Source organism: Ambystoma mexicanum, chromosome 7p (assembly GCF_040938575.1).
Source record: "Ambystoma mexicanum isolate Mex_15411 chromosome 7p, UKY_AmexF1_1, whole genome shotgun sequence".
NCBI lineage: Eukaryota > Metazoa > Chordata > Amphibia > Caudata > Ambystomatidae > Ambystoma > Ambystoma mexicanum.
In genome coordinates this window covers 412,216,105-412,235,397 of record NC_090939.1, presented here as the reverse complement: position 1 = coordinate 412,235,397, position 19,293 = coordinate 412,216,105, and the positions used below count along the sequence as shown (strand labels likewise).

The following is a 19,293-nucleotide window of genomic DNA, read 5'->3' as shown; positions in this document are numbered from 1 at the left end:
CCTCTTTTCTCTTACTCTCCTCTGGACTGTTGTCACTGCTATAAGCAGGCAGTTTGTATATCAGATTGCTATACCCCGTCACCGCTTTCAGTTCCTTTAAAGGATACAATCCTACATCTTCCGTACTATCACCGTTTACTTCCGTCGAGGTAAGGGGAGGAGAAGGCTCGACACCTTTCTCCTTACACTGATTGATTTAAGCATCCACTCTTCAGGTGGTTGATCCTCCCTCTCTTCCTGGTACATTATCCAAAGCTCTAAAATGGCTAACCTTTTTCCTAGCTTTTTTCCCATGTACGCAGCGTGGAAGTATGTGGTAATGTGTTGCAATACTGCTTTCAACAGTGATCCCCCTTGTGGCCATGGCATGAACATCTTATCTCCTGTGCCTTTCACACACCCTGCACTATACTGTTTGAGCTTGGGCATGTGCTTTGGCAGTGTCTTGGATAAATGCATCAGAGGACTAATATCTCACATTGTGACAATTCTCAATTGACTGTCAATACTTACCAGTGTTTACAAGATACCTTTTATATAAACGACACATATGAGCACTCTCCAACAATCACAGCTCAAAACCTTTTTCTCTCCAATTCTTTCCTCTGTCTACCTTGGAATCAGCACAGATTGCTTCCTTAGATAGACAATAAAGCTTTTTAATTTATCTTGATTCTTATACAATAGTTTGTCGCTCCTCACACCTTAATTTAAATACAAATAAAAAAGACAGACAAGTCAACTCTTTACATAAACTTTAGTGAACACTTTTGATCCTTTCCCCTAATAATACCCTGATCCGAGTTTAGATTATTTTATGCGGACCCGTCCTGCACATAGCCTAAATTACTATGACAGTAGTGTAAAAGTATTTATTTATCAACATTTATGGAGCTCACAGCAGCCCTTCGGCATTGTGGCGCTGTTACAAAGACTTGCTGGTTACAATGAAAGTGGTGAGCATATTGGTTACAGGCAGTAGCTGGCATAATGGTTACAGTTAAGTGGTTACAGAAATATGAAACACATGGAATATGCAAGGTTAAAGTAGGGATTAGTTGCAATTGAATTTGTATACATGCTTGGCTTGCAAAGGATGCAGTGGATGTAGATAACATTCATGACTTGGAGGTTATTGAAGCTGCATAGTGGCATAGCTGTGGGGAAATGCTGGGCGAATGTGAGGTTAGTTGAACAATTTCTTCTAAACCCCTTTGGGTTAGGACTCTTCAGGCCTTCTCTTCTATCTCTCTCTTCATCTACACAGAAAATCTCCCTTTACCCTGTTACTTTTTCAGTTACCTACTAAACTATCACATCCCCTCAGTTTGACATTCCCCTTGGTCTACTCGCCATTCGCTGGTTCGGCTCGAAGCCTTTGGTATCATCTCCTCCAATCGACCCTTCCGTCCGCAGAGCGCCTTTGGAAACCAGTTAGGGATTTTGTCCGAAGGACCCTGCCCACCGTCTCGATTCTACTTGTAAGTTTTAGAATTGGCCGCTCTCCACAGGGAACCCTGCGATCTTCCAGCTAGATGGCGAAGGATGTACGATTGTCCGAAGCCATGGAGTCTACATGTCGATGGGTCTTCCGTGCAACCATCCAATAATGCAGCCACGAGAACCCATGGATGGGCCCTTTAAATCCGTAACACGTCATAAAAGGATGGGGATGCAGAATAACTCTTACACCAAATACCGATTCAGGAAGTTCGAAAATAAAGCAGTCGGAGTAGACATTTTGCTATTGCCGAAAACAAGGAGTTAGAACAGACATCAACAGACGTTCAATCGTGCTCTCAATTGTTTTGCACAAAAAACACACTTAAGTACTAAAATTGTGTCATAAGTGATGTCATACTACGTGGCAAACTAAGAAAACCTATGGGAGATTGTGATGGGCTCAAGGGGAACCTCTAAGTATACTTTCTTTAAGGGATTGGTTTGTGATTGGGTCTTTACAGTCAGATGGACAACTTATGCCCACCCTTAGTGCTAGTCATCCTCATCAGTTACTAAATATACGGTACACCATTGGCTGTCAAATTATAAGGCCCTTCATTATATGGCCTTCTACAATTGGCTGGCACGCTTGTACCCTTCTGGAACATTCAGCTCACTAGCAGCACGTGAGCTTGTACCCTAGGTGCTGGTGGGTGGACTTGACCGTGTCTCCTCACTCAATTAGCCCTACATATCATTGCGCATGCCTTCTGCCATTCAGATTGTCTTTGAACTTGGCCTTGCAAAGTATCACTGCTCCTGCAAATGAAAGGGAGTATGGGCACATCCTTATCGTATTTCAGGTCTGCACATCCACTCCTATTTTCATCCTCGGTTCACGTGACAGGAGACCGTATTTCGGCCTGTTTTGCAGCATTTAATTGTCTTGAATTAATAAACTTCTAACTCGTGGTGTTCTTTCTTGCACCTTAACCAGGGCTGATTCAGCTTCTCACGTTCACTTGTTCAGGGATAGAAAACCGGTTATTGGCCGTTCATCCTTTGACACCAGAGACCGCTCAATCTTCAGCTGCTTTTCTCACTGCAACACAGACCTCCGATCCGTCTTTCTTCACAGGTCTGAGCTTACCAAATATGTGGCATCAATGTCCAGAATTCTATATAATGGTGGCACCGCCTGCAGTCTATCCACTACGAATAGCCAGCATTTATGATTAAGTAATCTACTTGTGTTACAGCATCTGTACAGTTCTAAAATGGTTTGCATTTTCTGCACTGCTCTTCACACATGCAATCTTCATTCCGCATATGAAAGTCTTCTCGATTCTTTACTTCCCCATCAGATTCCATAAGGTCTATGCATCTTCTTTGACCATCCTTCTCAGGGCATCGCACTCATTTCTTGTGACGTCGCCAGCCTCTTTTTCTCTCATCTTCATGTTCCTTCAGGGTTCTGCAAGAGATTATCATCTCTGCGAGGGTACATCACATAAGGGCTTCTCAATGGATATCTTGTCTCAAAGGCTGTTTGTTGAGTAGGCACTGTTACTGTTGCGCATGTCGCAATTGCCGGTTTCCAGCATATAGGCAGAATGGGGGTGGGACTTCCTGCAGAGGCATTCATATGCTCCTCTACCGCACTGTTTTTGGTTTTTGTAAATAAATTTGGTTTATTTGTAAATGCCGATACATGTAAGATTTTGATTATGACTGGTTTTGAGAGAGGCTGAAACACGTTTCAACCAGACGACGTACTTGATTTACTTATTCTAATGGAATTGACACAAAGTAATCTATATACTATAACACGAATACCCAGTAATGTGCCCAGCGCTTTTCTTTTGAAACACCAATTCAATTGTTTTATGAATTCTACCTTGAATTTTAAGCAGAACATGTACATCCGTGTATGGCCTCCCGCTGACCCAGACATAGTTGTCATTTGCTGTATATAATTTTGCACCTTGTATGGATATTGCAACGGCTCAACCATCCCAACAGATTGTGTTCCCTGCTAGAATTCACTAGACCTGCCACTAGTTTGTTCAGACATTGGTGCAGGGGTGGTTCCAGAGGCCTGACGCCCAATCCATTCCTAAACCTATCCAGACTTCTGGGGTTACCCCCAGGGTACTAGTCAGGAACAGGGATGGTTGCCCAGGAACTTCAACTTTCCAGTTGACACATTGCAGATCATTCATCCCACGGATCTGCTAGAAATTGAATTATCGGGCCCATACTCGATCAAGGGGCCCTTAAGCCTAAAACTAACACATTTGCTGAAATTTGCAACCACTGTACTTCCACATCTTTCTTCATGCCCACAGCTTCGCTGGTATACCTAATTTCTCATTGAGTTCTGGAAAAACCTAATGCTATACATCTTCATGGATTTTGAGTAGTTTTTCGTTAAGGACATCTAGAACGTTTGCATGGACAAATTCCCATTTCAGAGCAGCTCCATCTGCAGTGCATTCCATCTAAAACTTGCCAACAGTTCCTTTAATACTGTACTCTGAGTATAAAGTGGTATCTAATGTTTGCATCTGCGTCAGCTGGGCCCAAGTGAGAAGTCAGGTTGCTTTCTCTAATGAGAATGTGATTGTTGCATAAGAAGCATGGACAAATGTATTACCTGCATCCTCTTTCCAATATCAAGACCCGGGTCAACTCCTGGATGTGCGCTAATTGATTGGGTCTTAACATCACCAAGATGGAGTTACTGCTGGTTCATCCCCGCTCTCTCCTTCTCCATCACTTTCTTCTTTCTATTTAAATTTGATTCTACCCCTCTGCCTTTATCCAATAAGGTTTAGTACCTGGATATTTACTTTGACTCGATTAAAATTGACCAGATTGTAAGCTTTTGAGAGGCAGAGGAATAAGTCATCCATAGCTTCTACCCCTCCCCACTTCAGTCTTACACAGATGAGAAACGTTACTCACTAAGACAACTCTACCGCCCTTATCCCAGGCAGGTACAACAGGAGATTGATACAATCTAACGCTGACGATGGCACGATTCAACCAAACCAACATTATGACATGAAGCAAATGTGCACTTAACATGAAGAACGCGAACACTAGGTAATGCATTTATACATGAAAACCATTAACATAGCATACATAAGACATGAAGAATACTAACATAAGCAATGCATAAGCTGAATGCAACCTGAACGACACGCGAATATAGCTCACTAACATAGACATGCAACAGTAATGGGCAGCCATCTTTTCCAAAATGGAAGCCACAATACGCTTCTAAGTTAACAAAAGGCTTCAGAAAATCTCAAAATGCTGAAATAATAATATACAGATCTGTGCAGTGCTCAGGCAGCAGCTAGCAAACTAATCCAATGTTACAGTGAATGAGAGGGGATAGGAACAGCAGAGAGAGAAAGCAAGAGATGATGATTACCAGGACTTAAGCTATATATTCTTAAATTAATGAAGAGCATAACTAGCCTTTGTAAGCCAGGTGCAGGACAATATAAGCCAAAAGACTCTGAGTGTCCCCAGTGGTAAAATAAAACAAGAACACTCAATTAATATTAGCTAAAATCCTAATAAATTCAGGGTGAAATAATTCCAAACACGGACCCATCCCACGTGTCCCATATTTGAAGAATTGTATCTGGAGACTGGTTCTCCTCTGCAAAACCACTCACTAATAAAGTAGAATATTAAACAATATAAAAATACTAAATTAATAAATACATTGGTGTGTTATTGCTGCATGGACCTATGACAACAGACCAGAGTCCCAAGGCGAGGCTGAAACAAGAGACACATGTAAGGAGTAAGGCAGGTGTGTTTTCTGTATTCGTTGCTAATTAATTGACTGTTCTTTCAATTTGAAGAATATTTTGTCTGTCCAATGCAGATAGCACTCGCAAACTCGGCAAAAAAATAATCTTTGAAATATTCATTTTAACTGCTCCTTAACACAAAATATAACAGTTGATATTATCCAATTTCCGTATTTATAACAATGTGATGATATTCCTGGCCTTGACAACACTTGTTTCGACCTTAAAGAACATAGGTCTTCATCAGGGCTTGGCTCAAAAATAATAAAAACAACGTCTAATGTAACTAAACTCTTCTTTCCAAATTACTATCAGTTTTTACTGAATGATACATGTATTGTATTAAATGTGGGTGTTAAAAAGCAGTTAGAATTAATCTTTCAAAGCAAGTGCTGTGCGCATTGGACAGACATAAAAATAAGCACGAGATGCCACATGAGGCCAAATACAAAGAAATCACCCTGGCTCATGACCTAGAAATGAGGGATGGTATCTTCTTTAATTGAAAGGAAAGCAGTTGGTGGCCCTCTCCCCCTACTCATGTCTGGCTCATGTCCTGACAAGCTTTCATTTGTCCACAGTTGGGTAGTAAGAAGCCAACCAATCTGAATCCTTTAATGTTATGCCGTCCATCACGTATTATGATAACCAATAGCTTATTGAAGTAATGATGTCTTTTTACCATTATCAATTTTGCTGTGTTATCAGGAGGAGCCATCAGACGAGCGTTACCAAATTAGAAATGTAACCCCTATAGAATGTATATGTAGTCACCACCATTATCCAATCCCTGTTCCCCATAGGTTTTGGTAACTAAGATTACAGTATGTTAGTAATGATGAATATTGAATATATAACTAGTTGTTTTGATAATCACTTTGAGAGCTCCAAGACTTCTTATGCTTGTATGCTGTCTCTGCTTTATTTTGATGATGATGATGAAGAATCTGGGGTTTACCTTGCATTTTGCCTATTTCCGTTATTGAGTCTGGTTTGATCTGGCTCCAGAACATCTGTGTAATTTGGAGCTTTCCAGGCTGTATTAATACTCTACTTCCTATTTGTTTATTTGGACACATTCATCCTTATCTCTCACAACTTCACTTTATTATTATTATTCAGGCCATTATCTGTTCGAAATTTGATTATTGCAATTCACTTCATCTTCCTTTTCAGGTTCATATTACCTTGCATTAAGACAACTGCTTTGGCTGCTGTTAAACTAGGATCTTGTCCAAAACCATTACCGTGTCCCCCAAATGCATATATGGTAGGGTGCCAACTTTTCTTTCAAATAGATTACTTCATGTCTTTCTCCTCCAAAGTTCAAACTTAATTTAGTTGGCGGAAGAAGCATTTTGGCCAATGGCTCTAGGCTCTGTAATAAACTTCCAGTAACCCTTAGAACTGAGTGTAAACATATATTCAGAAGAGCTCTTGAAACCATTCTGTTCCGTATATATCGGCTGGACTAACAATCCAATTAATGCTCTGGCTACCATGCGCTCCCTTGCCTTCAGGTTTGAGCACTCTACAAAGTAGTATTGACATAACTATTAACATCCTTCCTGGAAAGACTGGAGGGGGAGATGTATTTCTGCCCCCTATAATGTTGGCGTAGAGGCACAGAGCACCCCAGCCAAGGTTCTCTATATGGTAGAATGGACGAGCAACCAAGGCTCAGACTCAGGGGAGGCGATGCAGGCTGGTTCTTGGGTACAGTGAATCCCCAAGCCCCCACAAAGGAATGTCCAGAGACTTATAGGTACTACCCTAGATCTTGTATTAACTAACATAGATTTAAATAAGTCGGGTACAGATGAATCTATACAAATATATAACAGACTTTATACTTGGGCAACACTATCCTAATAATGGCAATAATATACACTCTGTGGTGCCACAATATACTTTGATTCAGTACAAATACACCAACTGCTGACGGTTATTAAAAAATCATGAGAATTCTAAGCAAGGTGTAACTTCATAGATTAATGTATAAAGGCAGGTTAGATTAGGAACATTGGAAGAATCCTTTCTTTAGAGAAGATATGCAATACTGTGTGAGGATCCCCCACCTGGGAAACCTTTAAAGAAAAGTCCAGACACTTTATCTTGTATATTACAGCCCTGTCCAAATATGTTCAATAATAGTCTGCTTCTCTTTCTACAGATCCAACTAGCCTCTAAGTACCTAGGAAGCCACAGGAGAAGAGGATCCAAGATGAAACCTGAGGATCGAAGATGCTCTTCCTCGTCCCATTACCTTGTGTGCCTTGGCAGGCAAAGTGGTGGAGTTTCTTGGCTTTACTCGACGAGACCCCTCAAGGATGGGCCCCTGCCCTTTGGAAGGAGTCGCTGCTGTGATGTTGGTGTTGAGAAGAATGGAAACGAGCAGTGTCGGAAAGGCAGCACTTTCGGTCTTTGCGGTGGTTTGCGTTGTCGGGTCATTACTGTGGCTGTGGATGTCCCACAAAGGTGAAACCTGCTGTGAACCTCAACAAGGTTAGATGCCTTTCGGTGGCGACTGGTGCAGTGACAGAAGTAGGTGTTGGATTTGGGGATTTTGTGGTTTTCCGGCATTCATTTCTCTGATGCTGCAGCCACAGCACGGACCTCGGGATGGTTTCTGGTGGCCTGACATGATCACTGGACGGGTCGGCAGACCATCACTGAGTCTGGACACGCAGGACATCGTCTTTGGATTTTGGTGGTGGGAAATGCACCGGCAGACACTCCACTGCAGGCAGCGACCCTGGACCTTCTCTGGCGTGGACAAGTACAGATGTCATGGCAGGGATGCCTCTTGAAGGATTCTTTAATGATTTGAAACATTTGCAGCTCCGGGAGACAAGGAACGCACTACCAGGGTATCCCCTCCTTAGGCAATACTCAGCAGCTTGGCTTCCAGTAGTCGCAAACTCTCGTCCGGTCCCTGGGCGACACAGATGAACTTCTTGGCTGCAAGATGTTCAGGCACTCCTCTTCTGCACCCATGAAGATCTCTTCTGCCGACGGCGGGTACACAGTACTGGCATCCAGGACATTTTGGGTGAAGAGCAGAAGTTGCACAATGTCTCCTCATTGCTACAGGAAGAGTTTGCCTATCCAGGTCCTCTCTGGTTCAGTCCTTGAATTAGCACAGCCGTTTTTGGATTTGATGAAGATATGCAGCCGCAGACTTTTTCCTCCAACTGGATTTCAGGATGCAAACATGACATTACTTCAGCTTTCTTGTTACAGTTTCTGACAAGGAGGGGGCGTGTGAGGCCCCCTGTTACACAAAACACTCCCCGTTCACTCAGGCTGAGCAACGCTCTGTCAGCCAATCACACGAAAATGATTCAACTAGGCAGCACCTATTCTGGCTAGCAGCGATATAGGCTATTCACCAGACACCCACAACACAGGATGTAGATTAGGGGCTACTCCCCAGCCTTTCAGTGCACCATACTGCATTGATACCAGTTTCAGTCAGGTCTGGCTCAGGCATCGTGTGTCACAACCAAATCCAGACACTCGCAAAACGGAATGCATACAAACTACTCATTCCATTCAGGTAGGCTCCACCCAAAGAGTGTACGCACAACAAGCAGCCCCAGCAAAGGCTGCAGCCAGCCTGGCAGGAGGCAGCCCCAGAGCCATGTATGGTCCTTCCACCCAATAACCATTCAGGGGAAGGGGGACAGAGTCAGGACTTCTCAGAACTTTGAGAAACAAGGAGGCAAGACAAAGGAAACCAAGAGGCCACCAGTGGCCTTCTCGCCTTTGTGTAGGAATCCATTGATTCCTATGGCAGGGCATGGGTATCCCAAAAATGGAGGATACCTAGAGCTACTATTGCATCAGCATGTAGCTGCCACCAGCCCATACCCTGCTGCGTGGGCAACACGTGTGTGCCCAAAAACATACACTAGCGGTACAGGGTTGTATCCACTACCCATGGGTGCCCTTAGAGTATCCCATGCGTCTTTGTCCAACAAAAACAAAATGAAGAGCTCCACTGCCCAAACTGGACTCCTGTGCAGAAAATATGCAGAACACACAGAATAAGAAGGTATAGGAAAAGGACAAAGAGGCCCTGTCACTCTAATGCATTTCCAGCACCACAACTTGTTACCAGAATTTCTGATCAGTGACAGCGGTGTAATTTCAAAATTCTTCTCGTTTCATGATGTGAAAAACAGAGGGGTTCGCTGTGGAGCAGGAAAACTCGTTAAAGCTGTATCAGCCATGACAACGCAGCCTCCGTCTGTCATCTGTCAATACAGATTCTCTTTATCAGAGTATCATTCTTGTTAGTGTGATGGGTTGAGTAATGTGCCTTTTTTCCAACCCTGCTGAAAACCCGGTCTTCCATGGCGTTGATGTAGGTACTGACCATCTTTTTATTTATGTATTTTTTAATTTATTATCAAACATGCAACCTTTCACATCCAAAACATTAAAACTGCATAGAATGAAATAAAGAAATGGAGAAAGAAAAACAATACATAAAAAATACAAAACAACAAAATACAATTCTTTTAGGTATGAATCCTAGAACTCGTAAAACTTTCACAACTTCAAGGGTCATGTTAGAATATAATATGCATTTTCTTAGCCCTAAGCTAATCCCTTTTTGCGATCAAAACCCTGTTCTTAGTAATGCTCAAAATGGGGTCACATTTGTCAGTCATAGAGTAAAAAGAAAAAATGGAAATGTTTCGCTTTTTTTCTGTCAGTCATTACAAGAGAAGACAGGGTCCATGTAGAGTGCATGTTTTAGCCGCCTGACCTTCACTGATAAACCTAGCTTAAATAACATTAAAGGCAGATCCTCCCATTCAGCGAAGTAAGAAAAGCTGTTTCAATATGGTTTTATTCTCTTAGCTAAATAATTTGTAAAGACTGGCTGCACTAAGCAAGTTAGTTACATACTGAGTCATAGTATTCAGCCCTTCCATTCTGTTTTAAACCTGAAAGGCATCTTTCAAAGGTTGTGCAAATAATGTGACCATTGTTGGAACGAAGAGCAGGCGGGTTCTGTTTTTAAGGACCGCAAACATAAGTCACCGTCCATGAACTAGTAGAAAGAGCATGCAATTAAGCCATAAGCAAAGTGGAGACTCTTGACATAGCAATAACATCTGTTGAATATGCAATTTGTCCTGCCCTCTTGGGATTAGGTATAACATTGTGTATGTAGTCTGAACATATTTACGTCATTATCTTTTGCAGATGAATAACAAATGACCTATGTTGATGCAGGCTTCATTTCTGTATAAAAAGGGACATGGTGAACCATTCAGGCACTTCCTTCTCCATTATCCATGAAATACTGGTTGTGGATGATGCAATTTTGTCTCAGAATGCTGTATTGTGTTTGAATTATAGCACAGAAGGCTGTCAAGCTGATTTCATGTCCAGCGATTAGTCTTTGATAAAATGAGTCAGTTGACAGCCAATCCAATTTGTCAACAAACATGCCCAACAAACGCTGAGCTCCCCGTACTCCTACAGGCGATCAACAAATGGTGTAAAGATTGAACTACCCTCTCGTTGCAGAGGGAGCACGGAGTAACTCCAGATGATGATTTAGCACGAATCGACTAGACCTCCCCGGTGTTAATCAAGTTCAACCGAACTCCTAGAAATTCCGATCTCATAATAGAGTTTGGAAAATTTGTTGGATATTTTGCCAGGAAGCCCCTCGGTTTTTCATAAATCGAGAGTGATCCATAGATAGTCAAACCACACATTTTGTTATGTTTTGGATCCAGCCCCTTCGTGTAATAGCCAGTTTAACACCCAGTGGATTTCCAATCAAGTCGTCCTCTGTGCACTCACACAATTGCAGGATTTTAGGCATAGTTGTCTAGCTGAGCCAGGACAAGACCCTTTATTTAAAAAAGCATGTCCTCATACAAAGAGTCAGGCCATGGAGTCACTATGCATCTATATAGTGTCATGATTTTCCAGTCCATATACAATTTGAATTATTGAAGCCCTAGTTCGTATCTCAGGCTAACAATCGGGAGACCCAAGGGAAGATGTAAAACCTTCTTCCAAATCTTTCCCTCAATCCTATTTCCATTAAATGTTTGAGAATGTGGTATGATGTCTAGGCCGTATAGCAAAGACTAGATGACCTTTGTTTTATTAAATCTTATTAGAGGACACAACGAGAATTTGCAGTATGTGTTGAACAGTTTCCTCATTTGGGCCACCAGCAGGACTACTTTAAATACCTTGTTTGATTCCAGGTGCTTCATCGCGTGGGTGGAATGCAAACTAAAGCCAAGGTACAATACTTCTTTTACCATCTGAACTGTATGATGAAGGAGCGACCACTTAAAACTTGGAGAGATCTTCAGGGTCTTTTAAAGAGGACAATGTTTGATTTTTCCGGATTTACTAGGAGATCATTAGCCACCGCATATTTCCAAAAAAAGGCGGTCAAAAGGCGCTGCAAGCCCATAGGCGTGTAGTCCAACAGGACTACATCTTCGGCATAAGCAATCCAGGTTATGGACCGTATACCGATCTTTGGGTTCTAAGTGATTTATGAGCCAGGGCTTCAGATAAATCTGCTAAGTAGAGGTTGAAGAGGCAGGGGGAAAGTATGCACCGCTGCCTCATCCCTTGCTCAGTATGCACTACACTTGACAGGTCACCTTGTGCGTTTTATCTCGCTCTCACAGTGGTACCCTTATGCATACAAGTATAGCCAGTAAACTCTTTAGCAAACCTGAGTAGTCCAACTTTGCCCAGAGTGTATCCCTATTTAAGGTGTTGACCGCTTTAGACTGGTCTACCCAGGCACTGTATAATATTGGACCTCCATTCTTCCAAGCATTGTTAGAGACGGTCCGCATCACCAAACCATTCAAAGAGGTGCACAAACCCTCTTCTAAATCCGATCTGTAGTTTTGACAGAATGTTTTCCCTCCTTATCCAATACTCCAGATCCCTCAGTACCATACCAGCAAAGATTTTTTCCATCCGCAGACAAGAGGGCGATTGTGGGATAGTTGGCTGGATCAGCCCGATTGTCCTTCTTTTAGATGGGGATGATAACGGCCGAATTCCACGGCTCTGGTAGGGTTGAAATTTTCAGGACCTCACCCACAGTTCCACATTTGCTTTCAGAATGGAATTAGATAGTCCGTTCGGACCCTCTGCTAGAGAAGAGGATGGTTTTTTATTCCGGTCTCCTATGCTGTCTTCACTTAAGGACAATTACCAGGGGATGTGATTCAGTGTTAATCCCTGATTTGACGGAGAGGGCTTCTTGCAAATAGTCCTAAAGAAGTTGAACCAGGTTGAGTCAGCTGCCACATTACTCTGCAGTTGTGCCTGAGGCGTATTATGCTTACTGAATAGCAACCAAAAACGTTGAGTGCTCTTGTTCGCCAATGCCATCAGCATCATTTCCCCGTCATGCTGATGTCACAGATATCTATGTGACCGGGACCAGTTTCTATCATTATTGCGTAATGATTTTAGTTCAGCCAATAATCCAGATGGGATTTGGTGGTGTATTGTTGGATTTGGTAGATTTTTCTGGACCATGCCTCCTCATCAAATACGTTTATGATGTTTATGCTTCAAAGTCACTTAGGCCGAGGTAAATCTAGGTCCCATAGGAAGCCCACATAACCAGTTGGAGTGCACAGTTCAGTCAAGTTCCCCTCTGACAGGTCATTTACCACAAATTGTTATCCAAGGTGGCACCGTTTTGTCTAAATTTCAACATTGTTCTTTCCATCATTTACAATCAGATTTGATGCACATTGTGCTACTACACCCTGAGCTTCATAGGTGAGTGAGTGTGCCGATCAACCTATCGTGATCGATAGCACCCCCTCCCACAACCCGAAAAGCTGTACATCGAGCAAACCGATCTTCACAGAGTAGTAGATGGTCTAAAATGAATTCAGAGGACACTCTGTTCCAGGTTGACGCTGGGAGAATCCCCCCCTTACACCCGATTTACCATTTTTAGGGTCCAGTTTGTAAAGAAAAATCCAACCACTGCTCACCGTTTAGCGTTGGCTTTTTACAAAATATGTTTAAACCCATCTACTGCAAACTGAAACATTGTGAGTTTAGGTCGGCTGATAGAATTATCCCTGCTGAACCAGCTTAAGAAAACCCATAAGATTGGAACAGGCAGGATTCCAATAGATCTTGATAAACACAATTTCCCCTAAAAACATTCCCCTTTGTATCATTATGAGATCAGCCAAGAGGCCTTGAGTGGATATAGGTAACAATAACAAACGGAAACTAAGGAGGCCTGAATTGAAATCCACATTCCCCAAGCTGGCCGCTCAGTCTCTCCCCTTATCGCCAGTTGTTCAACTGTTATAAAACCGTCCAATTTAAGACGGTCAGTCCACCAGGTTTCCTGAAAAGAATAAGGTTATTGTTACCAAAAATGTCCTCCTTCGTAGCCCTCAATTTGAAAGAACTAGAGCCCTGTGCATTCCAACCCAGGACTCTGAAATCCTTCTTTACGAAAGAAAATGTTCAGTCCCTCTCAGGTTCTCCAATATTTAGCATATAATCTCTGGTAGCATAGCCCACATCTTGAACTTGTTCTCCATCAGATGATTGAGGGCGGAATGACTGCAGGTGTTGCTGTCGGTGATGCTGTTGAGTTTCTTATGGGTGACCTTTTACCGGCTTCCAGTCTCTGCCACCTATTAGCCAGGATATGCTCTCTTTTGGCAATTTCAGTTGCCGAAATTTCTAGACCCAATTTACACCACTGTGCACTGGGACGCCAAGAGCGTGTGTGCTCCCACATGTTTTTAGACCCAGTTCCACTGTTAGTACAATGCTGATGAGGAAAACGAACATATTAAATTTCATTTGGAGTGAAAAGATATAGAACCGGGATCTGCTTTAAAACTGACGAAATTGTACTGCGATTGAGAGCCTTAAACTCTCTTCCTCTTTTGATTTGCTGCAACCACATCCTTGGTATTGTAAATGGTTGGAAGGCTACAGAGGGAACAGGCAACTCTGAAGTGGTGGAGGCCGCCCGAGATCTGTGATCCACCTATGAGAGATTTGCCTGTGAGACATCTTGGGCCGAATGCTGCTGATATTTATCCCTGAGACCTTTTGCCAACTCCAAATCTGTGCCGCACACAGAAATAGTGTGATCACAGTCTATAGCCAGCTATTGGGTAGCTGAAGTTTTTGCCAAAGAAGCAGAAGAGGGTAAGGCTTTCTTCCCTGTATAAAAAAATGGGTTCCTGTCTTTGAAGCACTTGTACGTTTGCCATTTGAGTGCCAGTGGATTCTTGGTTACTAGAGCTCACTTTGAACTCCAGGGCACGTTTTGATATGGTCCCCCATATTACTATCGTGTTCTACAGAGGATTGCTGATTTTTTTTATTTCTGTGGAATATGGGTTCCAACCTCATTGGTTTACAAATTTGACCTGTTTGTGTACCAACTGTGGACTTACACACATGCTGCAAGAGAGCGTCTGAATCACAGGACTCAGCTTAGGCATTATTAACTTGTGTGTACAGATGTCCACTGTGCGGCTTTATAGAAGCAGGACACATAGTTTGTGTCCTTGGCAGAGGACTTTAAATCACAGACCTTTCCGACTGCCTTTTTGGTTGAAAGATGCAAGGCTCTCAGTTTGTTTTAGCTGCATATTTTATTTTTTTAGCCTTTTTTTTTTTAGTTTTCAACTCTGGGCCAGAAGGTGCAGATACAATCTTCCTTATTAGATTTGTTTTCCCTTATCCACTTCTGCCGACCATTAAAGCGAATCTTTGAAGGTACACCCTCTTCTGTTAATGTTTTTTCAGGAGCCTCAATCGGAAAACAACGGAGGCACCAAGCCTTCCAAGGTGGATTCTGATAAGAGGGTTTCGTCCAAGTCCACACTCGTTCCATCATGAAACGATGAGCACATTATCACCACCTCTGACTCCGTGGGAGGTTGAGCAACGACTACATGATTTCATTTTTCAGTGAGCATTACATTGCCTGTAATGTTCGGTAATTGTTTTTTGTAGGAGGTTGATGTTATTCCCCTGGTTCTTTACGTCCAACTTCAAATCATTTATGGAATCCAAAAACAACTGTGTTTATAGCGGACTTCAGACCCAGCAAAGATTATTTCACAGCCCCCCCCCCCGCTGTTTACCTAGACAGTTCTGATAAGATCCTTCAGTGCTCCTGCACTTCACTTTTCGATAATTCAGAGACATTCATCAATGATGTTGGAACAAAATTCAAAGCTGAAAATGTTGCAGCAGGAGTGATTTTAGGAGACCAGAGGTCGTCTTGCTGAGGACGTTCTTAAACTGCTGGGGATAAGTGGGGGTGGGTCAAAACAGGAGTCATAGCAGTTGCTTGGACCAGGGAGATGGACCTACTGTCACTCATCCCCAATGTGGCCCTCGACGTATCCTCCAGGTTTTCTGTCCTCCGTTCATTCAAAGAGATCCTAATCTCCTGTGCTCCACTGTTTTCTAGATTTAAAGCAGTAATGTATTTGTTAATGTTTGTTGTTCGTGTTACTCCAGGCCATTGAGCAATGCCGCCTTTATACATTCAGAAGCTCTAGGTGGGGTAAAGACTTCAAACATACCATTTTGAGGTGACTCCACGAGACTTCCCTGTATGATCTTGTTTCTATATATTTGCACTGTAATCGCCTGTTACAAGGTTTTAGCATTTCAGGGAGCTGAGTTTCCAGAGGGGGACTTGGCATATCCTGTACTGACAAAGTATCCAATTGGAGGGGTCGGGGGGGGCAACCATCCACTAAAGCTCCACTCCGTAAATCCTATAGTTTCGGCATGCTATGTTCGTTTGCACTGCCTGACATTGATTCTTTAGAGTTTGTAGCTTTGCTGTTGCAACCCGGTAAAAAGAAACCCAGTGTATTTATAAAATGACCACGGTCAGAAGATTAAAGACAAAAAGCTTTCTTAATTGACAAGACACAAAGAAACAAGCTTGCAGCGTTCGTGTCGATTGCTTATTGGTCAGCTGGAATGTATTAAACAGTTATTCACCAGCAGGGCGATAAACGGCTTACCAGTTTGGAGCGCACCAATATGGCAAGGTTATTGGAATTATTGTTGGCCGGCGAAACCTGGTGCTGAAGTCCACCGAGACCACTCTTCTGCCACTCCACCTTCCGTGCAGCGCTCTGCGCCGCAAAACAGGTAACATAGCAGACTGATTAGGGTCTGCCTCCTCCAACTGCCACAATGGAAAGACTGCAAAAGAACTTTCCGGACCACAGAGACCACTCTTCTGCCACTCGACTAATTATCTTTTCTCACTGTCGCCATGGATCAGGGATTTGTCTGGAAGCTGCAGGAAAGGTTGCCGAGCTGTCACACATTGCATGGGCTCTTAGAATAGCGAACATGCTTCGAGCATAGAGGCTTTGAGGCAAAATGTGATAACTTGCAGTGACAGAATTGTCCCTTAAGATCGAGATGACAATGGGGCTCAAAGCATCACAGATCCATCCTCATCGCCAGTGTTGTGCTGCAGTTCTCAATCAAAATTATGGTCCCATAAGTACCTACCGCTTTCTAAGAATAACTACTAAAGTGTAAGTGGTACCAGGCTACGGTTGCCATAACATTTCAGTGGCTCCTGCTACTGTCATGGGCGATGGCCATCCGTGTCTGCTCTGGACCACAACTTCTGAATTTACATACAGGTTTGCACCTTTTGTACCTTTGTACTAGCAGCCAAGAACGTGTGGCCAAGGCGATGCTGTAAAATAATTTATGAAGCTGTTCGTTTTTTCACAGATACATCCTTCGCTTCTAGTCAGGCAATTGCCATGCTGGTCAGCCACTCAAAGAATACACCAGACAATATCACCTGATACCACGCAAGTCTTTTAGACGGCATGTCATCAGGTACAAGTATTAATGTAGCACATTTCATCAGATACCCCAGACCATTTGGTAGACTGTTTATTTAATGTACAGTGCCAACTTTGCATCATGTTAATCAAATTCTTGGCAAAATAGCGTATCACATCAATATACTCGTGAAGATGTTCAACACTCCACTAGGCCACAATTCAACATTGTATACTTTTTTATTGTAGTGTGTGTAGTGCATGGTTATTTGTGCTGTTGAATGAGGAACAAACAGATATACACATGTTTTGATTTCACTAGAGCAACGTATTTTATGAATGGATTAACTTTGGTTTGTGCTTTTCTAGCTGCCTTTTCGTACGTTTTTTATTTTTTAAGAAATAATGTCCTAATGTATATAAGCCGGTTTTGTCTGTTGAATTCATAATATATTCACGTTCCGTTGATGTTTAACCATTTGTCATTGAGAAGGCTAATAACTGCAGCTCTGTTAACACTCCTTGACATTTAAAGTAACGCGTGCCCTGGGAAATAATGTGTCATTTTTTGTGTGTAGGCCCTTGTTGGGGATAAGACATTGGCATTTTGGCTGATGGATGCAGAGATGTATTCAAATATGAGCCTGTTGTCTCATCTTACTCCTGTTATTGATCGTGGGATGCAGCTTCATAAAATGATCCGTCTCATCACTCATGCACTTGGCGGAGAGGGATACCTTAACTTCATAGGTAAGCATTATAAGCTATTTTTGCAGACTTGTTGTTTTCTGTGAATTTTTAATAGATCCAAGATCTTTAAAATAAGAGTTGAATGTTAAGTACCTTTAACAGAAATAAGACAGTATAGTGCTTCACCCTAGTAAATAATGTATCTTTAAAGAAACTGCTTGAAAGTATGTGAATTGCTAAAAACTGCCGGCGCTCCAGCAGGTAGCTTTCTGAGACGATCTTTACACAATGCTTCCTGAACTACTATTTCGGTTAGTAGATTTTGATGGTTTTCTAAAGAACTCAACTGAATTCTGAAGGCGAAAGGAACATTGTATTGACCGTAGGACCTGATCACTTACATACAATTGGAATGCATCTGTTTTACTTCAGTGAACTGATGCTTTGGGGAGGTTATGTATGTGTGCTCAGGGGTGAAATCAGTGGTTCGGTTTGTGCAGGTGCTTGCTCGAGTGATAAACTGAGGACATCGCCTTCGCCAATCTAAAGATGCTGATAGGAAAAGACTTGGACATTTCATCTCCAAGCTGCTCTGTAGGGATTAAGAAATCACTGCTTGGGTCATCCACAGGAGACTATATATTTCCTTCCTGGAGGATCAACTTGATTTCACCTGAAAGGGGCCCCTAGGGGACCCTGACGTCTATGGAAACAAGGCGGGTCACCACACATGATAGAGACGCCAGACACGAGGTTGTATTCCCAAAGCTAGGGTTTTATTGCAAAGCAAAAGTCTCAGTTGGCCAACTCGGTCTCACGCCCCGCGACGTGTATCTCTAGACCTCGAGGGACGCAAGAGAGCGAATTACGTACATCAGTTACATATATACAAAATGCATATCAATCAGCTATGACATGTATAACACCCCTCTTCATTGGGTTTCTTTGAACTTGGTGTGATGATGGACATCTCCGACCACTATGACACCTTCAAACATCTATTCTAGTAACAATTTGCAATTCGTGAGTGCGTAGGCATCTTTCGGTTTTTGACTGGAACATGGCGCTTCTGTTCTTGGAAGCGAAGTACATACAGAGGGAGTTGCATTCCAGACCTTGCTATCTATCAGGAGCTATTTGTGTCCTGGGAGCAGACATGCTCTTAGCGGGCTCAGCAAAGGGGGGCCGTTAGAAAAGCATAATTCAAGCCTTTAGCGGTATTATTCTAACATATTCTACCATATAACGAGACTGGATGGCAGCTGTGAAATGATTAAATGCCCTGCGGCTCTGCTTCAAGGCTACATTAAGGAGGGAGCCGGGCATTCTTCCTGGCGCTGCCTACGTTTGTGTTTCAGCGAAACTCTTGTTATCCTCTCGGCCCTGTGGCCTTGTCCTTTTCATATACAGACAACAATGTTCCACAGTCGAGCAGTCTAAGTGGAAAATATACTGCGAAGCAATAGGAACAAAAAGCA

The 19,293-nt window shown here is 42.6% G+C and overlaps 1 protein-coding gene across 3 annotated transcripts in view; it reads left to right on the top strand.

Annotated features, from left to right (window-relative positions):
- GBE1 (1,4-alpha-glucan branching enzyme 1) overlaps nucleotides 1-19,293 on the top strand; it is a 1,374,432-nt gene that overhangs the window by 1,040,162 nt on the left and 314,977 nt on the right. For all 3 annotated transcript variants that reach the window (XM_069636445.1, XM_069636447.1, XM_069636446.1), the window contains exon 12: nucleotides 17,704-17,875. In XM_069636445.1, the coding sequence (XP_069492546.1) occupies nucleotides 17,704-17,875 (172 nt within the window). The remainder of the gene's footprint in view (nucleotides 1-17,703; nucleotides 17,876-19,293) is intronic.